Here is a 24,481-nt window from a genome sequence, read left to right on the forward strand (position 1 = left end):
ACAAGCCTTTATAGCCCCGCCCCGAAATGACGTCATTACGTCGCTGGCGTAGTAATGGTACGCCGCCGGCAGGCACGCCTCGTTATTTCTCAACTTTACTGGAAAGGTGACGTCATCCTGTCAGAATACAGTCAACTTCGCAAAGGGAAAATTACCAAAACATAATAATGCACGTTTATAATATTCAGTGCCATTTCTTCTTTACAGATTTTATGTTCTAAATTTTGGTCTAGAATGTATCAGTCAGAAACCTCGATGGAAATCATCTGCTCAGAGAAGTTCATTGTGTCAGTCTCCTGTGAATAGGGATTGAATTCTTTGCCCGATATTATATACGTGAATGGGTCAGCGAACAGGCCTACTGGGAACGGGCCCAGGGGCCCGAGAGGTCGTGGGGCCCCTGGGCTAGAGCCGCTGTATTAAGTGGCTGTTAATATTTCTCGTTTGAAAATCAAAGCTCGGTCAAAAGATGCAAAATGACCAGAGAGGAATGCAAAAGGGATCCCAAAGAGAAGCACGTCGACCAAAAAGAGAAACAAAAAGATGAAAAAACTGGAGTCAGTGCTACCAGCCTTCAGGAGCTGAGAGGGAGATTTTGTTTCCAAACTTTATTTATACGGATCTTTTTGACTTTTACAGACAACAAATGGTTTAGAACAGTCTGGATTTGAGAAAATTCCATCGCTGCAGAGTTCATCCATGGAGTTTATACCCTTTTGCAGGCCACAAGCAGAAAGATGGGTCGGTCAGTGAAGGGGCAAGTAGAAGTTCTTTAGATACTGGGGTCCTAAGAGAGAGCTCATTTAGACCAAAATGTTTTCAAGGGAATTTGACCTGAAGCCAGACTTATGTAGGACATAAAAAAGACATTTCCACCCTGTTGAAGGCCTTCTTGGCATCAAGAGACATTGCTACCTTAGGTACAGCCGGGCCCTCCCTCAGATGTTGCCTGGTGTTGTATAACGAACATTTTCCCACCATAAACCCAATTTCATCTGCTGATCACGTATTCACTATCAACGTCTGGGATGGATGAAAAAAACTGCTGTAATTTGGGTACGGTCTCAGTTAGGGGCGTAACCTTATCCCTTATTTTCCCTGAGACAACCACATAACGACCGTTTGGGTGAGACAGTCAGCAGAGAAGGAACATTTCTGTGAGGGAGGATAGCTGCATTTCCAGCTTTTACTTTAAAGCCTGAGTGAAACAAGTGACCCCCCCAGGCGCTTTCGATGAGAAGGGACTTGAAAAGGGATTTGAAAATATTTAAAATACAGAGATCCGCCAGATGAACCCAGGGGAGATGTACAGCTGATTTGGTGGCGTTGAAAATATTTCTCGGCTGCAGGACGAGGGATGGGGATGGTGTGTAGCTTTAAAGGAACATCAACAATTGTCCGTCCATATTCTTAATTCACCCATCCATACACCGACACAGCTGTCTGCCTTAAAACACTAAACCAAATGGGTGTTTCTGAATCAGTATCATTATGTTAACTATCACTGTTTTGTGTACTTTCTTGAGTCCAGTGCCGTGTCATTTTAAGAAATGAGTAAAACAAGAATTTGGTTAATTTGTATATGCCTGAAGGGGTTGGATCTCACCAGAAAAAAAACAAAGTTTTAAAGAAAGACCTTAAGTAAATGTATTTTGTGTTGTATAAATGTATTCGTAAAACACTGTATGTGAATGTAATGAAACCGGTCATCAGCTTGACTCCAGTGAACCAGATCCAACCAGTAGGTGGGGATAAAAAGCCACGTACACACCAACGTGGTCTCGAGTCTTGGCCACTGGCCAGATCTAACAGCAGTTTTGAAGCATGTAGTTGTCATGTAGACGTTAGGTCGTACCACAGCAGCTGTCCTTTTATTGGGTTTTATCGGCTGCATGTATTCAGATGTTGGCCTGACTAATAAAAGAAGACATTGTTATAGTGAAAACACCAAATCTTTAATGAACGTCACATTTATCTACCACATGGGGAAAAAAAAGCATTTCATTGAACAGAGAGTGAGACTGTAGCGACCGTACCACTGGTAGTCACAGGAGCTTTCTGGAGAATACTGGATACATCCAAGCACTCAGCAGAGCAACACGCCACCTTAACAGCTAACCAGCAATACTCAACTGCTACACAACTGCGCCTAGTGCACAAAAAAACAACAACATACAAGCAGCATTAAGGTCAGAAATGAAAAACGACAGTGTGTCGAGTGTCCAGTAAATGACGTCCTGTAAAATTAAGAAACATTAACGATGTCTTCCAGAAGTTACCTTCAGTTTACATCACCACGGTCACTGCAGCAAACAGTAAAAATGAGGCTTTCTTCATTCGTCATTTTATGAATACAATTGTATGCATAAGTTTGGGCACCACTGGGCAAATTACGCAATTTGTTAATTTATGAAGGGAAAGAAGTAACTACAAACACTGCAAAGGAGGTATCTTCAAATGTTGATGCGGTTACTTTTTTTTTGCCATAAACTTGGAAAATAGAAAAAAAAGGCATTTGCAACACTACTGTCAGTACTTAGTTACACCCCCCCTTGGCAAGTTGATTTGTTGAAGTGGGTCATGGTGGATTTTGAGATCTGCATTGTACCATTGTCCAGTTGTAGAAGCCAGACTCTTTACACTTTCTGCTTTCTTGACTGCAGTCAGTCAATAATACAAACCAAAATAATAAATGACAGATAAAATATGGCTGGCATCCAACCACATGTAAATACAAAGGAATAAATACATAGAATAAAACAACGTAAATATATAACTACACAAAAATTTACCCTAAATAAGAAACAATCAGTGCGAACATTGACAGTGGGTTTATCCAGACAGGTAGTATACTTTTACATAATGGGCTTTATACGGGACAAGTCACGGTCATTATCTAGTGTTATCATGGTCCAAGAATGGGCTCCATGTTGTGTGTCTGTGTAATGGATTTCTATTGCCTCACAATGATTCTGCAGCAAGTGCTGGGTTCTTAGTCTGGGAGACAACAGTTCCTCCATGAAATACATTTCCCCCCATAAATCTTTAACCGTGTCACAGTCTTACAGCAGGTATGCCACTGATCCAACGTTTGTATGGAAGTGGCAGCATAAATCATTACCTCCTCTTTTAAGTCCCGTAGCATTGCTTGAGGACCCTATAGTTGATAAACTGTGTTTGGACTTGTGGAGCGGAGGCCTGCCAACTCAATGAAGCATCATCATTGTTCTTCAACACTTTCCCCAATATCTTTCTTATATGCTACCTTTTTATTGGCAGATTTGTTGTTGTCGGGTGTGGATTTCAGTGACTGGATCGGGACCAGATCTCGGCAGGGCCTCAGCTGGAGATAGTTCCAGAAAATCTGAATATGAAAGATTATAATTTCTATTGAGAGAGCCAATGTAACTATATGACCAGTGTCGTATAGATCCCTAAATATAAGATTCCTGCCTGTAATCTAATGCTGTAGTTGCACCATACTGATGCTCTGTTAGTCAATAAAGGATGACTTTTTACATAACTGTGTGCCATTTCCCGGCTTTCCCTTATTAGACCTACGTGATCTACTCCCCAGGTCCTCCCAGCAGTCGAGCAGGAAGGCATTTTGGTCAGGCAGGGTTTTAACTGTGGTCTCCGCCACTGCTAGCCATTCAATGTTTTGCCCCGTGTCAATGTTAAGTGGATAGTGAGTGCATTGAAGGTTTCATCTAGTGCATCCACTGAGGACTGGAGGGGTTTGATGGAGTTTTGAATCCGTGTTGCCGTGTCTTCTTAACGATCTGCCTGATGTTTGGCCAGTACTGTCATAAGCAGGATCATGGAGAAGTTCAGGGGGCAACGTTGTCAGGAGGTCGGCTATGGCCGTCGTTCTGTGTATCAGCAGCTGCAGCTTCGTCGGCTAGTTTGCTAGCTAAACTAGCCCTGGTTGTCACTGCTTGTACATTCAAGTTTTTTGTTTTTTTTTTACTTGGTGTTACTCATATTGTTGTCACCAAAACTAACTTTTTAGTTATGCATAACCACGAGAGGGTTAATCATAAGGAATTTACAGTTCAATTGTTTTACAGTGTTCAGTGATGGGTAGATCCTCTGCCTCATGTCTTAACACTACATCGTCGGACCAGATGACCTCAGAAGAGCTCAATTTTAACTTCATCTGTCCACAGCGCTCGTTTCCAAAATAACTCTTATCCTGATGTTGCTTTGCAGACTTCAGATGTTGACTTGTCTGGTGAGGTCTCCTCCTCAGGCTTCCTTCTGACCCGTCTATGCAGACCGTGTTTGTTCAAGCAACGCTGCACAGTGGCGGGATGCACCATCACTCCTGTGTCAGCTAAACCTTCCTGCAGGTCCTTTGCAGTCATATGAGGGTTTTGCGTTACCTTTCTGACCAGAAGACGTGCAGTTTTATCTGAAATTTTTCTCGGTCTTCCAGATCTTGGCTTGACTTCCACAGTTCCCCTTACTTTCCATTTCTTAATGACATTCCGGATAGTGGAAATCGAGAACCCAAAGCACTTTGATATCTTTTTATAGCCTTTCCCTGCTTTGTAGGCATTAATGAGCTTCATTTTCAGATCCTCACTCAGTTCAATAGAGGAGCCCATGGTTGTTGAGTATTACCACGAAGTTTGTATGTCCAGGTTAATCTGCAAAGAAGAACCAAAAGATTTAATCAATGAAAAACAACTTCTGACCCCCAGTCGGTTCTTCAACCAGCAGACACCCTGGTGGTGGTGGAATCAGTGTTCCACTGCGGGCAAACTTCTGTTAGGGTCAAGAAGAGCAAAACAATGAGTCATTGTCAGCAGGAGCAGAAAACAAGAAAAACATTATTATTTAGTAAAAGCTGACTGTCTGTCAAAAGAACAAAACAGTATTAACCACCAACTAAGACAAATGCTTCTCATTTTGTTCACTAGAAACACCAGGAGGAAAGTACTGACGGGTTTTAATGCCAGTCTTTCTCGAAGGTTGACAGCACTCTACAAATGTATAAGAAGCAATTCAAGACCAGGCCCCACCCCAAGAATTCCTTCACACACAGTGACGTTAGGGGCAATTGTTGGAGGTGCAAACAAACACGATAGGAGTTGCTTTTTTAAATGTGCCACTGTCCCAACAAATTTCCTGGTGACGTTTGGTTCAATGATCTTACCTGACAGACACTCCCTGTTACTGCATATCAAATTTACGTATCAAAATCTTGAAATACTTCATTGTTTGCTCATGCTGTGGGTGTGTGATATATTGATTACTCCTAAAGGCTCTCTTTGGAATTTGAGAACATTAATATTGGTGCGAGTGCACTTCATAATAATGTGTTAGTCACTTGCACCTGTTTTAGACCGAGTGTACTTAAATTCCATTTATTGCAAACTGTCCCGAAACTATTGATTCAGAATCCCTCTTTTTCTTCACCCATGAATCTTTGCCTTAAAATGGGATCATTAAGCAGATGGCTAATTGTGAGAAAATCATTAATCTGACAGGTAATAAATGAATGGGTTTTATTATCCATTGTGTGGTGGCCGTGAAGAACATAATCACAATGACAAATGGGAAAACACAACAACAAATCAAACAACGAAACGGCACTCCACAAAACACAACATCGACTTCTCACGGAAAAAGTAGGCGCCTGCTTTCTGCAAAGACCGTCGCTGATTGGATGGTTTTTAGAGTGCGCAGACTCATCGTGATGCTGTGAGAGGTTGACAGCCAATCAAGCATCACGTCATATGCATGCCTCGCAAACGTTGAATCGTCGGTAGTGTTTGTTTACACATGTGAAAGCGGCCTTGCCTTCCTTTTAAAAGGACGGACAGGGCGTCCTCCAATCAGCGACGATCCTCGTCGATCGCAGGTACCTACCTTTCCCGGTTAGTTAACGTTATTGTGTTTTCTGCTATGTGGCTGTGGATTCTGCTTTGCCGTTGTGTTTTAAGAGTTGTTGTATTTTGTTATTTATCGTCGTGATTTCCTACATGCGGTTGTGTTTTGGTCTGTTTTTGCCCCCACCCCCATTTGTCGTCGTGAGGCCAAAAAACAGGAGTGATAATCGATCAATCGATCTTGCAATCTCAACGCCCGTAACCTGTTTGCTTGCACCTCCAACACAGTGCCGGACCTGGTCACCACCCCCAAATGCCCGTAAGTGTGTGTGAAAGAACAGTATTGAGTTTGGAATTTCTGGACGGCGGACATCCGATAAGATTTGCTTTCCTTCCAGTTAATAACTTGGTTAGCGAGCGGTTCGTCGGCTAACTCTGACTTACATGTCGTTACTGGTTTCCGCCTGTTCGCGGGGACGAGGCTCGGCTCGGCTCGGCTCGGCTTCCACAGCTCTCACAAAATGGACATCATCGAGCTCGTAGGACTGCAAGCCTTAGCCCCGCCCCGAAACGACGTCAGTACGTCGCAGACGTAGGAGTGGGACGTCGCCGGCGGCCACGCCTTATTTATTTCTCAACTTAATTGTCATGTACAGGTTTCAGTCGTACCACAGCAGCTGTCCTTTTATTGTGTCTTATCAACTGTATGTATTCAAATGTTCGCCCCTAAAATAAACTGAGAAATAAAAGAAGACATCATCGTTGGTGGTCGTTCGCACTTGTATTTAGCGGTGTCCGCTGGCGATCCGCTCACCCAAGTCGCATGCTAATGCCAGGTGTAAACGCGGTCGGAGGCCGCCCCTACCCTGGCTCTGATTGGCTCCAACCCTGGCAATTTCTCCTAACCCTAACCATTTCACCACTCATCACGCCTGAGCCTGACCCACCCAGCCAATCACAGCCATAGTAGGGCGGGTGCTCGTCCACCTCGGGTAGGAAATATAACTTCGCCACTGGCACGTGGTCATCTCGGGTGTGACGTTAATGGAGCGCAATTCGCTTTTCACCACAAATCACGTTTGATTACATAATTTATGTAACGCCCCCCCCCGGGTGAGTCATCAAAATATTGTTTCACTGGAGGTGAAGAGGGGATTTTGATAAGAAAGTATAAATACATGACACATTTAACATGTAAGAAAGGACAAATGAACAGTTAATACGGGGACTGGAAGGTGGAAAATGTAATTATTCATTTCACCCTTAAGCTTGGCCAGAATTCACCCTTCCCCACCTTCTCTCACGGTTCGGGTTCATAACAGTGACTTTCCAAAGCGGACAGACGGTAAGAGTTGCTTTCTTTCTCTTTATTTCTGTCTGATTTGCGCCTTTTAACGGGGAAGGCGCGCGGGTGTATCACACAGTTCGCTTCTACTCCGTTTTTGGTAATTTTTTTTTTTTTTGCGGTTGACAAACAACGAAATGGCGCATTACCGCCACCAACTGGTAGGGAGTGTGGATCGGTACTACATTTAAGCTACTTACATCGATCATAAATTACAAAAGCAAGAACACTAATTTATCACATCCTCTCAAAACAAGGAAAAAGATCAAATCCATTTCCTGAACTCTTCTCTCAGCTTCATGTCTCTGACAGTTAATCATGATTACAAGTCTCTTCTTGTCTGCATCTCTCTGCATTGTGTTTTGCTATTTGAAATCATGTGCTGTTGAGTCCTGTATGACCAAATCTTCATCTGAGTGTTATTGTCTCCTCTCTCCTGCTTCCACTTGCTTTTGTGTCTTCTTCAAATGCTAAATTTATCTTCTAATTCATGTCCTTGTCCATGTCCATGTACCAATATGTGCTGGTATTCATAGGAATATCACACTCACTCCCATCATTTCAATTCTGTATAATGTTTGTTGTATTTCTACCAAAATATGTTGTCTGATTGATGAATGGTTGTATCCCAGGAACAGAAAGACTGTGCTACAAAAAGTGTGATATAGATATACGAGATATATAAACGCTTGCACATGCCCCAATTACTATTTAATGTTTTTCATTAAATAGTAGCATCAACTTTTAAAGAAATGATTGTTTTTCATTTCCATTTGCCGCAGGGGTTGTATTTACTTCATTCCACCTAAAAAAAAAAAATCTACAAAATATGCAATTTTGCAATGAAACTGGTCATCAGCTTGACTCCAGTGAACCAGATCCAACCAGTAGGTGGGGATAAAAAGCCACGTACACACCAACGTGGTCTCTGGAGTCTCGGCCACTGGCCAGATCTAACAGCAGTTTTGAAGCATGTAGTTGTCATGTAGACGTTAGGTCGTACCACAGCAGCTGTCCTTTTATTGGGTTTTATCGGCTGCATGTATTCAGATGTTGGCCTGACTAATAAAAGAAGACATTGTTATAGTGAAAACACCAAATCTTTAATGAACGTCACATTTATCTACCACATGGGGAAAAAAAAGCATTTCATTGAACAGAGAGTGAGACTGTAGCGACCGTACCACTGGTAGTCACAGGAGCTTTCTGGAGAATACTGGATACATCCAAGCACTCAGCAGAGCAACACGCCACCTTAACAGCTAACCAGCAATACTCAACTGCTACACAACTGCGCCTAGTGCACAAAAAAACAACAACATACAAGCAGCATTAAGGTCAGAAATGAAAAACAAGACAGTGTGTCGAGTGTCCAGTAAATGACGTTCTGTAAAATTAAACAATTTATTTGAGGAGATGAGTTAAAATCTGTGAAGACCTTTGACTGACCTGACACATTCTTCCAACTGGTGACTTTTTACACTTTACAGCCCCAGTCATTTTACTGTACTTCATACGTGATCATATTTAACACGGGGGTTAGAACGAACTGCTGTCCTGCCTCACGAAGACACCCTGAGCTGCGGCGATTACAGGAGGAATTTAATGTAAAGTTTCAGAGGGATCACTTCGGCTTAATGAGATGTGTGCACTGGCAGAATTATACACTGTGACGTATCAACAGAAGCCCTGATGTTTAATTCCACTGGCCTGTATTACAGAGCAAGATTAATGTGCTAGCCAGCTAACTTTGGGCTTAAGCCGGGCTTTCCAGGATCAGGAGGCTGACTCACTTACCATAATACAGTAGATCTCAAAGACTAAACTAACCCAAAAATTCTACATTTCCACAATATCTGGACAGGGATGTTTGCGATAAAGTCAGAAGTAACAACAAGAAGGCAGACATATTTAGAGCTGAAACGTTCAGACGTCGAAATGGAAAAAGTAAAACTTTATGCTGCTTTTTTCTGCTTTATGACATTGCATAACAAAAATCTTTGGATTATTGGTCCGACAAAACAAAAGACATTTGAAGATGTCACCTTGGCCTTTAGGAATTGTACTGGGCACTTTTACTCTTTTCTGGCATTTTACATTTATCAAAATCGAGACAATACAATTATATAATATATATATATATATATATATATATATATAATATAATTAATTATATATCCCAAAGATAAAAGAATGAGAACATATAAACACAAAATTTGACCAATTTGGGTTTAAAACATCAGGAAGAAAAGTGACCACAGTCAGACACTCACTGCAGTTCAGGAGAATATGATATGTGATACAATAAAAACTAATAAGGTTCAGTAATCAGGCTTATGTAATAATTCTTTTTCTAGCAATTATTGTACATCTTTTGCCTGAATGAAAGTTACTTCCTGGTACAGCAATAACCTAATTTACACACAAATATCATTAAATATTCCACATCTGTGATTCTGATTGGATTGTAATTATGAACTCTGTTAGGACACCAGTTATCCATGATCGGCAGTGTCAGGCCTTGCAAGGCCAGGGGACCCAAAGAAAGCTAGACTAAGGTGAACTCGCTTCATGATACAGGTGGCAGAGAGAAGAACTGAAAGGACAGGGGCAACCGAGACCACCGCAACACACTTACAATTGTCTTGTGAACCCAAGTCTGAACACAGGTTCTTCTCCACATTAAACAACGTTTTAAAAATCATAAACAAGTTATGAAAAGGAAAATAAAAATCACAGCACTCAATGTCATGAATGAGCCTTTCTGAGGCCAAATGAATAAAAACAGACCAAAGCATGGAAGACACAATAATAACCTTTTACAGCTGGACACTTGCTCGTGTGGGATCCTGTCAGACGTTCTGAAGTCGTCACCTGAAACTGTCAAAACAAGCAGAAGTTAGGGACAATTTTTCCTTGAACAATGTGCTTCACTAATCCCCCAGAGCACAGTGTCGACTAGGACTGGGCCAACAATTTTAAAATCAGACTCAGTCGATTGGTTGTGGGCATTTAATGTGATGTTGTTTGTTTGGCTGCATATTTATCAAAACATAAATGACTGTACACAGGAAGCAATCGACCTCGACTACTTTTAATTAACATTTAGTTCCACAGAAATGATCCGAATCATCTCGACTTTTAATGCAAAGCTTCAAACATCCATTTCTCTCTTCTATTTCATCCTGTGTTCGCGGTCACATAGTACCACTCTGCACACATGCAAATTTTCCTGCGGTTTTAAGTTTTTAAGTCAAATGAATCCCATGTCTTTTTTTCAGCGTTTTATTCCTTCAGAGAGTCAAAATTAGAAAGATGACAGGAAATAAGGGGAGAGAGGGAATGACATGTGACAAAGGTCCTTGGTCAGACCTCAGCTGGGGACATTAAGGTTCATGGTCAGCGCCTTAAAACCCCAAATCTCCTAGAGCTGAAACAATTGGTCGATTAATTGTTCAGGCTGATCGACAGAAAATTAAATCAGCGATCCTGACAATCAATCAATTGTTTAATTAATTACTTAATTGTTCTGGCCTCTCTGCTCTGCGTGTGTGTGTGTGTAGCTCAGCCCTGCCCTCGGTCAAACAGACACACAGACCTGCAGCTCTGTGGCACAGAATGAGAGCAGAGAGAGAGAGAGAGAGAGAGAGAGACGGAGACAGCGATGTGACCAGGTCACTATGTTTTCATAGAGTCCCGCCCTCACACCCTGCACGCTGTTATTGGCTGGGGGCTACACACCCACTGCCCAAAGGTTGCAAGCCAGAAATGTCCAGAACACAGCCAAATAAGAAGACAATAAGAAAATACAGGCAGAGGGCAGGGTCCCTGTAGATAAATACACCGCCAAACACTCCTAGTGGGTCATATGATGACTGAGGGGGAGTATTTTTGTATGAGTCTCTACATTGTCTCTTTTAGAAAAATCCTGCATACTATACCATTGAATAATAGCATTAATCTAGTTTTTGAGTCTGCGATGCTGCATGCCCAAGATGCAAAAAGCTGCCTATCCGGTTACGGCCCTCTCATCCCGCTACAGTCTGTCTAAACAACATGTTGAATTGGTAATCTGTCACATTTAAGATGAAGTACAATAATGAAAGTGAACAAGAACGAGGAGGTGAAATGTAACAAAGAGGGACTGACATGGGCGTAGAGCTGGACAAACCTCGGTTCACCTCAAGCACCAGTGTCCCCCGTGGCTGGGGACATGACCTGGAGGACAGTTAATGGCCGAGGGCTGATAGACAGACTTACTTCAACACCAAACCCCAACATTGACTGCCTCCACCCTGCTGCACAGAAACCCTCACCAGCAGCAGGCGGCCTGCGGGCAGCTCACCACACACCTAATGCTCACACTGCCTCAGCTCAGCTCAAACTCCGCTTTAGCAAACAGGATGCCGCAGCTTGGGAAGGAGAGAATTCCAGATTTGTTTTACTGTCAGAACCGTTCTTAAAAAAAACAAAACACTTCGAGTTATGAGCTTGTACGTTAAATTCAAGAACTTATGTTACAGGTCAAGCGTGGAGCTAAAAAATATCCACCATATATATTCACCAGGGCAGAAGAATTGTTTTCCTTATGAGCAACCATTTTAATTTAAAACTAAAATTTGTAGTTTTCAAAGTCTAGACTTAACATGGTCTTGAAAATGAATACCTGCTGAATTAGCTGCTAAAGGGGAAAAACTTATCAGACCGTCTCCCACCCGGATGCTAACAACTTTTAGAAGGACACAGAAAAAACTTTATTAAAAAAATCTTATTGCCTGTGTAGGAGCAACTTGTTGTCGAAACTCACCTACTGTTGCTGTTCCGAGCTCTATGGGGATTCGCCTCCATTTTCTGCTGTTGACTTGGGCTGGCTTTTAGACCTGGACCTGGACCCTCTTTTGGAGGAAGGGCTACGGCTTCTGGACCTGGACTTAGACCGGGACCTGGATCTCGATCTGGACCGGGAATGGGACTTGGCCTTGGCCTTCTTGTTCCTGGGAGAGTGGGACTTGGATCTGGAGTAGGACCGGGACCTGGATCTGCTGGAGCGGGATCGGCTTCGGGAACGAGAGCGGCTCCTGCTGCGGGATCTGCTGCGTCTCCGGTGTCTGGGGCTGGGGGAACAGCTGGATACATTCAGTGGGTTGAGTTATCAGCTACAGTGTGAAAACAGCTGGCAGTGAACTGAGAAAAGCTGCGACCTGGCAGAGCCAGGCTGAAACCCGAGAGACTCGTTGGATGCGGATTTGACCGGGGACTGCTAACGTAGCCACTGTTAAGATCTTCAGCTGCTTAAGAGTCGATAGCTGATCATTACACGTCTGACTGAAGAAAACTGATGTGCAGTAATGAATCATTAGGCTCTCCGGGTAAATTCGGTATTCATTTGATCCACGAGGCAGCGAGAGCTTTACAGAGAAAATCTGAACTCTAAGAGTTGTGTCTCAGTAGTCGCACCGCCCTCCAATGTGTACTTTGGTGAAATAACCTCCAGATATAGATATATATATATATTTTCTTTTTACTGTATTTGAGCTATGACGAATTGTAGAGTGGAGCTTGCTAGTTAGAAAAGTACGGAACTTTTGTTCTTTGAGGAATGTGTATTGGTCAGTGGACCAAGGCCACTCTGGATAGCCCAGTTTCTCAATGGAGTCCGGTGTCTGTTCCCATCCAACACCAAGTTGCTATCTATCTAACGGCTACGTGCTTATTCTTACCTTCTGCTTCGCCGTCCATATCCCCCGTACCTCCGCGTCGTTCCTCCTCGCCGCCCTCCACCGTAGTGGGAATCAGGGGGCCTGCCGTACCGGGCCATCTGGACCCGCAACTCCCGACCATCCAGGAGCGCTCCGTCCATGGCGTCCATCGCATCCTCGGCGTCCCGTTTGTCGTGGAACCGCACAAAAGCGAACCCACGGCTTTCTTTAGTGTAGCGGTCTCGGGGAATGTAGACGTCCCCTACCCGGCCATACTTCTCGAATACACGTCTGAGTGTTTCGGGCGATGTTCGGTAGGTGAGGTTGTCCACTTTGAGGGAAGTCATGCCGTCGACGTCCGGCGGAGGCCTACCGTAACTCATGGTGATTAACCCGCGAGGCCCGGCAGCCTTCCTCGAAACAGTTTATATCTTGGCTAAGATATAACCCACCTGTAAAGGTCCACACACAGACGGGGTGTAGTTTAACTGGAATCGCGTCGCCAGTGGGTATTTTAGGCCGTACAATCACAAAATAACCGACAACTTCCAGCACAGCGCGCTCCGCAGCGTTTCCTTGTGTGTTCCGAGCCAGCGAGGTGAACTTCTTCTTCTACTGTAGAAACGAGGCGCTCCTCGAAATCATATTTCCCGCATTGGCGCCATCCTGTGGAATGATCATTACAAGTTCATTTCATTTTCAAAATAAAAGCGCCTCTCCTTTTGTTGTTTTCTTTTTTTTTACTCTCTCCCCTTGGACCCCGCTGTCCCCGCAACAGCGAAAATATATTCCGGTATTTATCATACTTTCTCTCTGAAATAGACAAATGTCTTGTTTGGTTTCCTTAACCACAGCACAAAGATAATATACAGACGAATTCTATCTGCTCAGTTTTATCATACTTATGGCCAAATTTTACACCCAGAGGTGTAAATACTCTAACAGGGTAACCCCTTTTCCTGGTCTGGTTAATGAAATTAAAAACTACACCTCTATTATTTTGCACAGAGTTAACAGAAAGGCTGTCAAAATGTACAGTATAAGTATGTCCTTTGGTAGCTTTGTTTAGTTATCTTATCAGTGGTAAACCCTGTGAGCCCTACCCTTTGGCTCTTCTTTATTTTATCGTTGGTTTGTATAACTGTAATGACTTTATGCTTTAGATTTGTCTGTGAGCTTGTTTTTTTTTGTTTGGACATTGTTTCGTTACATTTCAACGCGTTTACTACATTTTTAATTTTTTTGTTTTGTTTGTTTGTTTGTTTTTTGACCGGAAATTGTGCAGTTTAATTTGTTGTGCTAGTTAGCTACCTTGCTAGCCGTAGCGTTACGTCGATGATGAACAGCTCCGGTGTGTTTTTAAAACAAGAAACCATTTATTATTCATAAAATGAGTGGTCATCGCGCCTGCCTTCGTATGTGCGTTAAATACTAAACAACCGTTAGAAAACATTTTCCATAAACAGAACACAACTGGATAGGTCTAAGCAGATTCACTTGCGTGTGAAGTTCCTCGGCACTGAGCGTTTGTAAACGTGCGATTTGAAGCTCAAAGCACAGCTAAGCTAACTAGTCAGCTGATTCATTCACATGACCGCCGTTTTTAGTTTTGGTCTCGTTTACCGGTGCTGTGAAAGAACTCCGGAGAATCGGTTCTCAACGACGGAAACCATCATGTTAAAGTTAGTTTAGGGAGCACACTGAGAAGACGGATGGCCGGGGGATATCAGACGATCCACAAGCAGCTAAGTATGCCAGTAAAAGCCCACTAGTCCGCGCAAAGAGCAGCAGCCAGGGTTAGCTACACGGCCTCAGCACTGTTGGTAAGTTTGTTTTTCTTTCTCGGTTGTTTTCTAAGGCTTGACATTACTCATACGAACATACACCTGTCTCCTGGGATCGGCCATTATCTCGATCCTTTCCTTGTCATTTTAAGAATCGAACAACAAGACAAACCGCCTTTAGAAAATCCTTCAATTAAAAACTCCTTTGCTTATATTCAGACATGAGTTTGATAGAACATACATTTATGTCTTATTGTAATCCAAAAGATCCACTTTATAATTCGGTATATAATAAAAGAACCAAACGACACTTCTTTCAAGGCAGTCACAACTTTAGGTTTGAAATTGACCGTCATTTCCATACTGGTCGTCCAGCAGAATACGTGGAGTTGGGTGGCGGCGAGCGATGAAACTCAATTCTAAAAGTTGTTATTTTAGCGAAATAAAGTCCTTGCTCGGTGACCTACTAAATGCCGAAATGATTAGTATGTACTGTCAAATAAAAAAATGTCAGGGAAGCAATTGTGACTCCTCGCAATCTTTTAAGTGCGTATTTTTGAAAGGAGTCTGGTTGAAAGAGAGAATGTATATTTTATTCTATTTTTCAGTGAGTGTATTCAAGTATATTGGATATTGAACACTTTTCTGATTTGTACTTTTTCTTGTCCTTCTATTTTCAGATGTGCTGTTGTTCACTCCAGTAGATTTTTTTTTTTTTTTTTTTTTTTGTATTCACTTCCTCAAGGAATTTGCAAACAGCTTCCAAAATGGATCCAGAGGGGAAGAGGCTCTTAAACATCATTATCCTAGGCTTCGGCTTTATGTTTATGTTCACTGCTTTTCAAACAAGCGGCAATATAGCGGTAGGTTGGATTTACTGATTTACTGATCAGATTGATCACATATCACTCGAGATAAGAACAGTCAGACTTTCGGTCCTGAACGGTCGTCTCTCTTCTCTTTACAGCAAACAGTTATCAGGAGCTTCAATAGCACTGAGTTCCACGGGAGCGGATACACGAGGTAAACTACTGGTATCTCTACCGCCACATACACTCACTGTGTTACATTATATTTCACTGATGCTGCAGCGCTCAATATTCGTACAGATATCAGGTTGAGTGCAAAATGCTGCGGCTTCATAGACTTGAAGACTTTCCCAGCGTTGGTACAGGCCTGGTGGCACCCTCTATAATCAAATCTGTCGCACTCAGAAATCCCTGAAGAATAATCTAATCTTAGGTAAACCATTTTAGGGAACAAAGTTTCCTCTGAGTTTAGCGTGCAGCAGCGACATAGGATTTCAGGAGAAGACCCACACGAGCTTAATCTTGTGGCTTAAGCGAAGGAAATCTTTGAAAACAAACTCAAAAAAATGCAGCAGTCTCTGTATCTTATCTTACTTCTGTTTTGATCCACAACTCATCAGATGAAGTATCAGTTTTAATGCTAACAGAACTCAGGCAGTAGTTTTAAATGGTCGAGCATCTGAATCAATTTTCACTCCCACTGGTCAACGCAGGCTTGTGACTTCTCTCCTTTTTTTTTTTTTCTTTTTTTTTTAAATCTTGTACACAGATGACTGTTTTAGTAAGATTTAAAATCAGTGTATTGTAAAATTTGCTGACAACAGTATTATGTCTCCTTTCAATCAGTCAGCGCAATCACATGGACGCATACTGTAAGAACTGGTGGGCTAGTGTGACAGATATTTTTTAAGATTTAAATGTATCCTAAACTGAAGAAGTGACAATCTCACCAAAAACTCACAGGCAGTCTTTCAACAGTCATTCGTGGCAGAAGTGTTGCAGTGTGATCGGGGGAAAAAGGCTCAGCAGCGTCTGTACTTTTTCATTTATTTGCTGGTTCACTTCCCTATTTCAAAAGGTCAAGAACTTATTGCAAGGTGTTGTTAATCTCAGATCCAAAATTATCGGTAAAAAGCACAAACATCCCTCCAGCTTAATACTGACCGGGTCCCCAAAAAGGCAGAAAAGATCATCAAAGACATGTTGTCCACTGTGAATACTTTAAGTTGATGCCACCGGGAATGTGTTTTTATCACCTACTTCCCAAACCTCAAAATTATCGAGAATAAATTAAAACATTTGCTCAAGAAAAAGCAGCAAATCCTGCTGGAACCATGAAGTGTTTGGTGTTTTTAGTTCCCAATTAAGTGTCTGACAATCCAAAAAAATCTAAAAAATGATTACTTCAACAAATTGTTGGCACGTGGCATGAAAAGAAAATGCCCGAGTTAGATTCCACCCCTGGCCTTTGTGATGTTGGATATCGTTGGCCAGTGAATTTCACCTCTTTCTAACATTGTCATTTTTGTATTTTTAGATTGTTTTTATGTGTGTAAATGATTTGTCTTAAGTGTACTTTTGTTTGCAAACTCGCTTTCCTCAAACTGCCCGTTAAGAGACGAATAAAGTATTTTTGAATTGAATAGTCTAAATCACAGAGCATCTGTCGGACTGGACAGTGAACACATGGTCCGTTACTAAACACACTAACTGCCCTGCCATCCGTCGCCTAGCATGGCCATCATCTATGGCGTTTTTTCCGCATCCAACCTGATCGCCCCTTCGGTGGTGACTGTCGTCGGACCACAGCTGTCAATGTTCTTCAGTGGGCTCTTGTACAGGTAAACCCACACAGACCAGCACTTTTCCTGCCCCCACCTCTTCATCCTAAATACGGCTTCTAAGGCGTCTTTATCTTGTTTTCTACAGCGGCTACATCGCTATGTTCATTTACCCGTACACTTGGAGCTTCTATACAGCGTCTGTGTTGGTTGGAATAGGAGCAGCAGGTAACAAGACATTGTCTCACAACCTCCTGTACTTGGCGAAACGGTTCTCTTTTGCATGTGTGTGTATTGATCTTTTCTTTTTTTGTTCTCCAGTGCTCTGGACGGCTCAGGGAAATGTGCTCGCCATCAACTCCTCTGACACCACCATTGGAAGAAATAGTGGCATATTTTGGGCACTGCTGCAGTTCAGGTAAACCTTTTTGCCAGCGTGTACCTGAGTCTAGATGAGTTTTGTGGAGAACTCCGGCTTTTCAAGTTCAGACAAACCGATACATTGCAGAAAAAACACGGTAACAGTTTATTTTATGGGCCCTTTCCTCAAAATTCCCTAAAAAAAATAAGGTGCTGTTCAGCTGTAAATTACAAGGATCATTTCAAAGAAAGACCTAAATATAAGGGAAAAGGAGAAAGTGTTAGTTGCTACAGTTATTAAGTACCCACTTGCTACATTCAAGTTTTTAAGAAAAAAACTAGTAAATTATGTAGTAAGTAAGTAAAAAAAATAGTTCCTAACCAGTATAAACAAGAACCATCAGAGTTTCCTGATGGATAAGACAAAAGAAAATTCCTAATTCTTGATCCGATAGAAAATGTTCCGCACTGAGTCACTTTAATTTGCAGGTCTGGTCTGTTTGTGAGTATAACCGCGGGGCCGGTGAAGTCTTAGAGCACGGGGCGTGTTTTATCACTTGATCATCCTGAGTCTGAAACAGACAATGAAGGAATTATCAATGTAGCTGAAAACTACCCGTCGACATGCAGCATAAACGTCGGTTAGATGGAGACTCTGACTGACGTCAGTTCATCAACTACTTTTCATTTACCTACATCATCATTTCCTTTTTTTTCTTTTTTTTTTTTTTTTCTTACAAAGTCAAATATATCGAGCAGCCACTTAACAACTGTAGCAAACTAACACTTGTCTCTTTTCCCTTATCGTACCAAAGTGCTAGAGGCCTTTCTAGCAAATCCTAGTAATTAACAGCTGAATACAAGTTCATTTTTAGGAAATTATGAAGGAAGTTTCCAGGAAATTAGCTGGAAAATACAGGACCTGTAAAATAAAGTGTTACCGAAAGTATAAATAAAACAAAACGATAATCCTGGTCAGCATCTCTAACTGAGCACCGTGGTTTTCCGTATATCCTCCCTTATTTTTGAATTTCTCAACTGTTCAAAGTTACCATACAGACTATTTGACATAAACTTATGTAAGACCGAGGCTGAGTGTGCACTTCAAGGCAAATTAAAATATGATGGTAATTTGTTCTCCTTTTTCACTCAGTACAACCCTCAGACTCTCTATGAAGCTCCCCATTTGTAGATGCCTCCGAAACACTCTTTGTCTTTAAGCACGTGAAAGTATTAAAAAAATGTTTGCTCCATACAAATCACTAACTTTACTAATATTCTCCTCCAACCATGATTCAAACAGAACAGGTTTTTTCCCTAACTCGAATTATTGTATAAATATCCTCGCTTATACTGAGAAACAACTTTTATCCATGAACAGATAATGAGACACATCGTGTGGTCACTTTGTTTCCTTTTCTAGCTTTGCGTCTCTTTGCAGTCGTTTGATTGACTTTCCAACAAGAAGTGTTACCAGTCACTACATACAGAGGCTCAGGTCCAGGGGCCCCGCTCACTCTTTGGGGCCCCTGGGCCTGTGCCTGGCAGGCCCGCTCAGTAATCTAGCCTTGCTTTTATCCATACGTCTTGAGCTTTGACTGCAGAATTAGTTCAGCATCTTTCATCTCTCTGCAGCTTATTCTTTGGAAATCTCTACATATACTGTGCCTGGCATGGACACGTTCACATAACAGGTAGGAAACAAGTCGGTTTTATAAAATCTCTGCCTCATGTACACGGTATGTCGTTATTGCTATTCTCGGGTTTGCAGTTCCCTTGCTGACTTCTCGTAAGAAGTGTAATTTTAAGAGCGTGACTCACGTTGTTTGTCTCAGACAAAGACCGTCAGACGGTGTTCATCTCTCTCACGGTGATCAGCCTGGTGGGTTGCTTCCTCTTCTTTCTGATCCGGAAGCCTGACCCTGAATCCTCTCCCCCCGAGGTGTCGGAATCACTGCTGCAGGTCGAATCCACGGAGAGCTCCACAGCTAGGTGAGTTCAGTTGTATTACATTTCTGAAATATGCCAGAGTCAGCCAGAAGTCTGATTTTCGTCTGTGGTCCCTGGGCTACAGTATCAAACTCAAAATACAATAAGACAATGCTATGCAGTAATACTATACAATAAAACATTATCGATACAGTAAAACAATCCCATACAATAAGAGCATTATCCTGTAAAATAACTCGACATTATTTGCACTCAGCACGATTGACTTCTGGCAGTGGCGCCCTTGACAGTTTTTAAATAAGATTTCCACCCAAAAAAAAGAAGAAAACAAAACCAAACCATAGATTGTGTAAAGTAGCCTGGAAATGTTCTGGAAAATATTTTCTTCTAAAGACAGATGGGAGCCCCCGGTCGTCCCTCCCGGAGCAGGAACCATATTCTTTTTACTGGGACAGTAGCGCGCGAGACAGGTGACCTTTAACTGTAAATGTTACCCTTTGTTATCTTTCCTACATTTCTCTTTGAAACTGCTGTGATACAGTCGCCACGGCAACCGAGTCCAGTTTAGGGATGAGTCGAAGGGAGAAAATATGAGGCTGTGAAAGGTGAAGGGACAGACTGCTCGAAGACAAAAGGTTCCAGTTACATCAGTATCAGTGTTATCACTGGCTCCTCTCAAAGACCCCGTCCGTGGATCGCAGGTGTCTCATTTTGCAGCAGCCGTCGGTTTTTCTACTCACACGCTTTTCCTCCTTCCAGCTCACCTGGCCCAGGCCTCTGCTCACAAGCTCTGGATGCCTTTGGTAAGTTTACTAGATTGACTTCCACTTCGTGAGGTTTTAACACTCGCTGTAACAGAACTGACTCACCTGTTAACACCCACTGTGTTGTTTGCAGTCCAGGCCTGTAAAATATTTGTCACCAAAGAGATGCTGCTGCTGAGCATCTCCATAGGATACACAGGTGGGTGGAGTGAGAATTTCAAAGGCGCGTTGAGGTGTGTGGTGGCAGATGTAGGTCAAACTAAAATGGCTGCGGAGCCTGTAACTGTTGAGCCCGAAGTCATGCATGCTGCTCTGTGTGCTCCGTCAGGCCTGGAGCTCACCTTTTACAGCGGGGTCTACGGGACGTGTATCGGGGCCATGACGCGGTTTGGCCACGATGCGAAGAGTTTGATCGGTATCTCTGGGATTTTCATCGGCATTGGCGAGATCTTAGGTGAGTCCTCTGAGCTGACGCCGAGGGATCGACCCGAGGAGTGTCACTGCAAGTAATTTATTTTTCCTCCCTCTGTCTGGCCAGGGGGGGGCGTGTTTGGGATGCTGAACAAGAGCAACCAGTTTGGGAGGAACCCGGTGGTGCTGCTGGGGCTCATCACTCACTTTGTTGCCTTTTACCTGATTTTTCTGAACATTGCCAGCGACGCTCCTCTGGCCCCAGAGGCAGGAACAGATCTGCAGGCCTACATCACCCCCAGGTACGAAGAACATTAGATTAGAAGGCAGACCAGAACATTAGATTTAGTAACAGACGCTCCGTTCAGACCTGAAGCACGGACGCGTTATGAGGGAATGTGCTCCTGGGCACGCGCACGTAAAAGGCCCCCACACCAGAGCCCCACGCTCAAAGGATGCCTCTGTGGGGGTTTTCTGTCTTTTTGTGGTCTTTTAATTGACCTGCCAACAAGAAATGTGAACGGTTACGTCTAACATGGGCTCTGGCCCAGTTTTCAGGCTGAAACACAGCGTCGACACCAAAGTTCCTCTTTACCGCTGCACGGCGAACATGAGTCAGCTCTCACATTTTTTTCATGGTTTGTGCTCGTTGCGCACTCCAGCACATTATTACATTCGGCTCATGTGAGTTCGCACAATTAAAATAAAGTTAAGTAACTGAAACCGCGATAACATGAAGTGTTAAGCGTAGTCTGAACTCGCTGCTGATCTGCAGTGTGCTTCCATAAAAGCTCTCCTTTGCTTTAATGTCCGTTTTGTTTATTTCTGCTGTGAGGTTTTGTTCTTCATACTTGCTGCTGTACGGCCACGAACAAGTCCCCTGTATCCGCGGCGAACCGCGTGATCTGGGCTCGATGTTGAGCGTGCTACGTTCATTCAGCGCTGTTTTCACCCCCCTGATGCCCTGAATCTGTTTATTCACACTGTGTCTGGACCCAGGTGATAGGAACTGATTACATAATGTCTTCTTACGTCTTCCCGCCATGACGAACGGTATGTGGGACAGTAGGCTGTCACCGCATTGTCATGAACACATGAACGCAGTAGCCCAAGAACAGCACAGAGTAGCTTCCTGCTTAGGCCACGGGTGCCTCACATGGAGCCGATGATCTGATTAGATATGGGTGTGCCTTGCTGCATAAATTTGAATATTAATGAGGTCAAATTCATTTTAATTTTTTTTTTTAATTCCTGCTAGTATTTTAGCCGACAACTCCTAGTACTTTGAGCATACACGTTCTTCAGTCATGAAGATCATGGTGGCACATGAGGCGATCCCAGTGCCTCTTGTTCACTCCAATGTTTGTGTGTTGCGGCCCAGCGTCGGCGTGGCGTTGCTCTGCAGCTTCCTGCTCGGTCTGGGCGACAGCTGCTTCAACACGCAGCTTCTCAGCATCATCGGCTTCACGTTCCGCGACAACAGCGCTCCCGCCTTCGCCGTCTTCAAGTTCATCCAGGTGAATAGAAAATGTGTGAGAGGATATTTGGATTGGAAGTTTCACTTTAAATTTCATTCACGTAACGTGTTGTTGTTATCTCCTCTCCTCCGCAGTCCATCATGGCCGCTCTGGCCTTCTTCTACAGCAACTACCTGCTGCTGCACTGGCAGCTGCTCATCCTGGTCCTGGTGGGTTTCCTGGGCTCCATGACCTTCTTTCTGGCCGAGTGGGTGGCCGAGTCCAGCAGGCGGGAATCCGACTACGAAAGCATCTGATCTGTTTCCGGTGAGGATTTGAGGAGGGCACAGCTGGAGGGTGTTTTGCTCTCCACAGCTGGAAAAAAAAACCGGCCAGGGATGGTGAAGGTATCCCAGCCTCTGCTAACAGAGACTGACACTGTGGTATGTTTGGTTTTTACAGAGCCGCCCGGTCTGTATGGAGCCTGGCAGTGGCTGCAGGAGAGAAAATATTCATCTTGATCTCAACGTGTATCTGTACCATATCAAAAGGCATGAGGAGGTATTGCGTGCACGCCAGATATACCTCACCTTGTTTCCTTCCCGGCCTTTCTTTCATCACGTCGTGCACACAATTTTGTAATCAATCTGACCAAAATATGAAAATATACTTGGCATACTGGGTAGACATTTGTTAATCAAGAGTCGAGCGCTTTTGATTGGAGGCCTTTCGGCAGTGATATGAAGTAGCGCGTAACGGGCCCACTGCTGCCCACTGCTGGTGCCTGTACTGAGATGACTGTGTCGTGAATCAGCTGCAGGCTTTGATGTTTTCAGCTGGTGCAGCTGCTCTGGCCGCATGTGTAGACTTAAAGGATACATCTGGTGTTGTTCTCTGTTTTTCTTTTTCTCAACAAATCACAGGAAAAGACCAAAACCGACAATGACTGTGTCAAGTATCTACACCCTGATATATCTCCTGATAAAACTCCTCAGAGCCTCAGAGCTCCATTGTTTCCAAAACACTATAAAAACACACCAGTGAGTCACACTGTTCCTTCATCACCAGGAACACACACACACTGTAGTTCGTTTAGACTCGGTCCCACACACGCACCGTCCTGCTGCACCGAATGATACTAAACTGAAACTACATATTTGTGGGGTGCTTTTAGAGATTTAAGTCTTCAGTAGGAACCAATGGGCGCTTTGTACGAACTGGTTCTTCTCAAGCGCACTCCCGCCACAACACGCTATTGGTTTTTGTCTTTTCGTGGGATTTGATGACAATTCAAGTAGAATGACTCCAGCCAGCTGCCCTCACAAAAGCATGCCATGCGCACAAATTCAACCTTGAAATACTGACAGAACAGCCACCCCTGGGCTCCATACGTCTGTAATTTTATTGTTCTTCCCCCTAAAGTGCAAGGGACACTGTCAAAGACCATGATTCAGTCCACCGCTGTCCTCCCCAGTCTGTCCTACATGTTCAGCTGTGTCTCAAGTTAAGCTCAACCTCAAAATGAACTTCAGTGTCACGTCCTTTAACAGCCAAGCCTTTCTCGGCTCTGACGTAAAGACGTGACAGCAGCTGGGAGAGGAGCAGTTTAAAGGGAAACGTTGTCAGAAACTGAACCCCCTCTTTTCGTTTTTGCTTGAGAGTGAAATCCATTTTCACCTTCTCTCTTTTTGTCATGCTGTTTTTCTTCTTTTGATGCCCACATCATACACCAAGCGCTACGTAATTGGTTTAGCTGTAATAAGATCCAGATCATCTTGAGGACGACCCGTGACTCTGCATTCCAGGAAACTTCTCATAATTACAAGTGGGTGACTTCATTTCATTCAGATGAGATTAACTGAGGCTGTTTGGTTTGTGCCAGAAAGAAAGACAAAATCTTCTTCTTCTCTTCTTTGCTGGTTTAAACTAAAAAGAGAATGTTCCAAGGTGGAAAGTTAAACAACAAGATAGTAAATGAGGAGAAATTGAATTTTTTTTACATTGGTGACAACACTTGCAGAGTTTTTAGCCACGCTAGCAGCGTTGCTCGAGAGATTGGTGCCAGTCAAGCTGATCCTCTGCTTTGGTGAAATATCTCTTAAAACATTGAATGAATTTCCATTAAATTTGGCACAGACATTCAAGTTCCTCACTGGATGAATTTGAATAACGTTGGTGATGATATAAAATCTGTATTAAAATTAATTAATGACGTATTCCAGTAACAGAATGGTTAAAATTGAAGCAACAGGCAGGTCAAGATCTAAAAAAAAAAATAAAAAAA

General features: G+C 43.1%; 2 protein-coding genes and 2 long non-coding RNA genes across 10 annotated transcripts; 2 read left to right on the forward strand and 2 right to left on the reverse strand.

Annotated features, from left to right (window-relative positions):
* Positions 1–3,958: 3,958 nt before the first annotated feature.
* Positions 3,959–6,493, reverse strand: LOC120788256. Its single transcript, XR_005707214.1, has 2 exons — positions 6,282–6,493; positions 3,959–4,652 (listed from the first exon to the last, which is right to left on the reverse strand). It is a non-coding gene; the product is annotated as an uncharacterized LOC120788256 (long non-coding RNA).
* Positions 5,711–6,351, forward strand: LOC120788255. Of its 2 annotated transcripts, none has more exons than XR_005707212.1 (3): positions 5,711–5,885; positions 6,044–6,156; positions 6,236–6,351. It is a non-coding gene; the product is annotated as an uncharacterized LOC120788255 (long non-coding RNA). The 2 variants fall into 2 exon arrangements; XR_005707213.1 differs by having other exon boundaries at positions 5,711–5,869.
* A 1,755-nt stretch (positions 6,494–8,248) lies between the features above and the next one.
* srsf2b (serine and arginine rich splicing factor 2b) lies at positions 8,249–13,548 on the reverse strand. 5 transcript variants are annotated; one of them, XR_005707211.1, is made up of 5 exons: positions 12,903–13,548; positions 11,990–12,308; positions 11,443–11,594; positions 9,999–10,062; positions 8,249–8,479 (listed from the first exon to the last, which is right to left on the reverse strand). XR_005707211.1 is itself a non-coding variant. In XM_040123878.1 (3 exons), the coding sequence occupies exons 1-2, from the start codon at positions 13,262–13,264 to the stop codon at positions 12,011–12,013; spliced, it is 660 nt and encodes a 219-aa protein (XP_039979812.1). In that variant the 5' UTR covers positions 13,265–13,546; the 3' UTR covers positions 8,255–10,062; positions 11,990–12,010. The 5 variants fall into 5 exon arrangements, 2 of the variants coding, with proteins under 2 accessions (XP_039979812.1, XP_039979814.1); XR_005707210.1 differs by lacking the exon at positions 11,443–11,594 and having other exon boundaries at positions 8,252–8,479; positions 12,903–13,546; XR_005707209.1 differs by having other exon boundaries at positions 8,253–10,062.
* Positions 13,549–13,625: 77 nt separating this feature from the next.
* On the forward strand, positions 13,626–24,481 carry mfsd11 (major facilitator superfamily domain containing 11). 2 transcript variants are annotated; one of them, XM_040123876.1, is made up of 15 exons: positions 13,626–14,704; positions 15,346–15,528; positions 15,633–15,688; positions 17,208–17,315; positions 17,404–17,483; positions 17,577–17,673; positions 19,251–19,309; positions 19,451–19,607; positions 20,325–20,368; positions 20,463–20,528; positions 20,658–20,783; positions 20,868–21,042; positions 22,122–22,257; positions 22,353–22,524; positions 22,660–24,481. In XM_040123876.1, the coding sequence occupies exons 2-14, from the start codon at positions 15,433–15,435 to the stop codon at positions 22,512–22,514; spliced, it is 1,362 nt and encodes a 453-aa protein (XP_039979810.1). In that variant the 5' UTR covers positions 13,626–14,704; positions 15,346–15,432; the 3' UTR covers positions 22,515–22,524; positions 22,660–24,481. The 2 variants fall into 2 exon arrangements, with proteins under 2 accessions (XP_039979810.1, XP_039979811.1); XM_040123877.1 differs by having other exon boundaries at positions 13,654–13,674; positions 15,411–15,528.

This window comes from Xiphias gladius, chromosome 3 (assembly GCF_016859285.1).
Source record: "Xiphias gladius isolate SHS-SW01 ecotype Sanya breed wild chromosome 3, ASM1685928v1, whole genome shotgun sequence".
Taxonomy (NCBI): Eukaryota; Metazoa; Chordata; class Actinopteri; order Istiophoriformes; family Xiphiidae; genus Xiphias; species Xiphias gladius.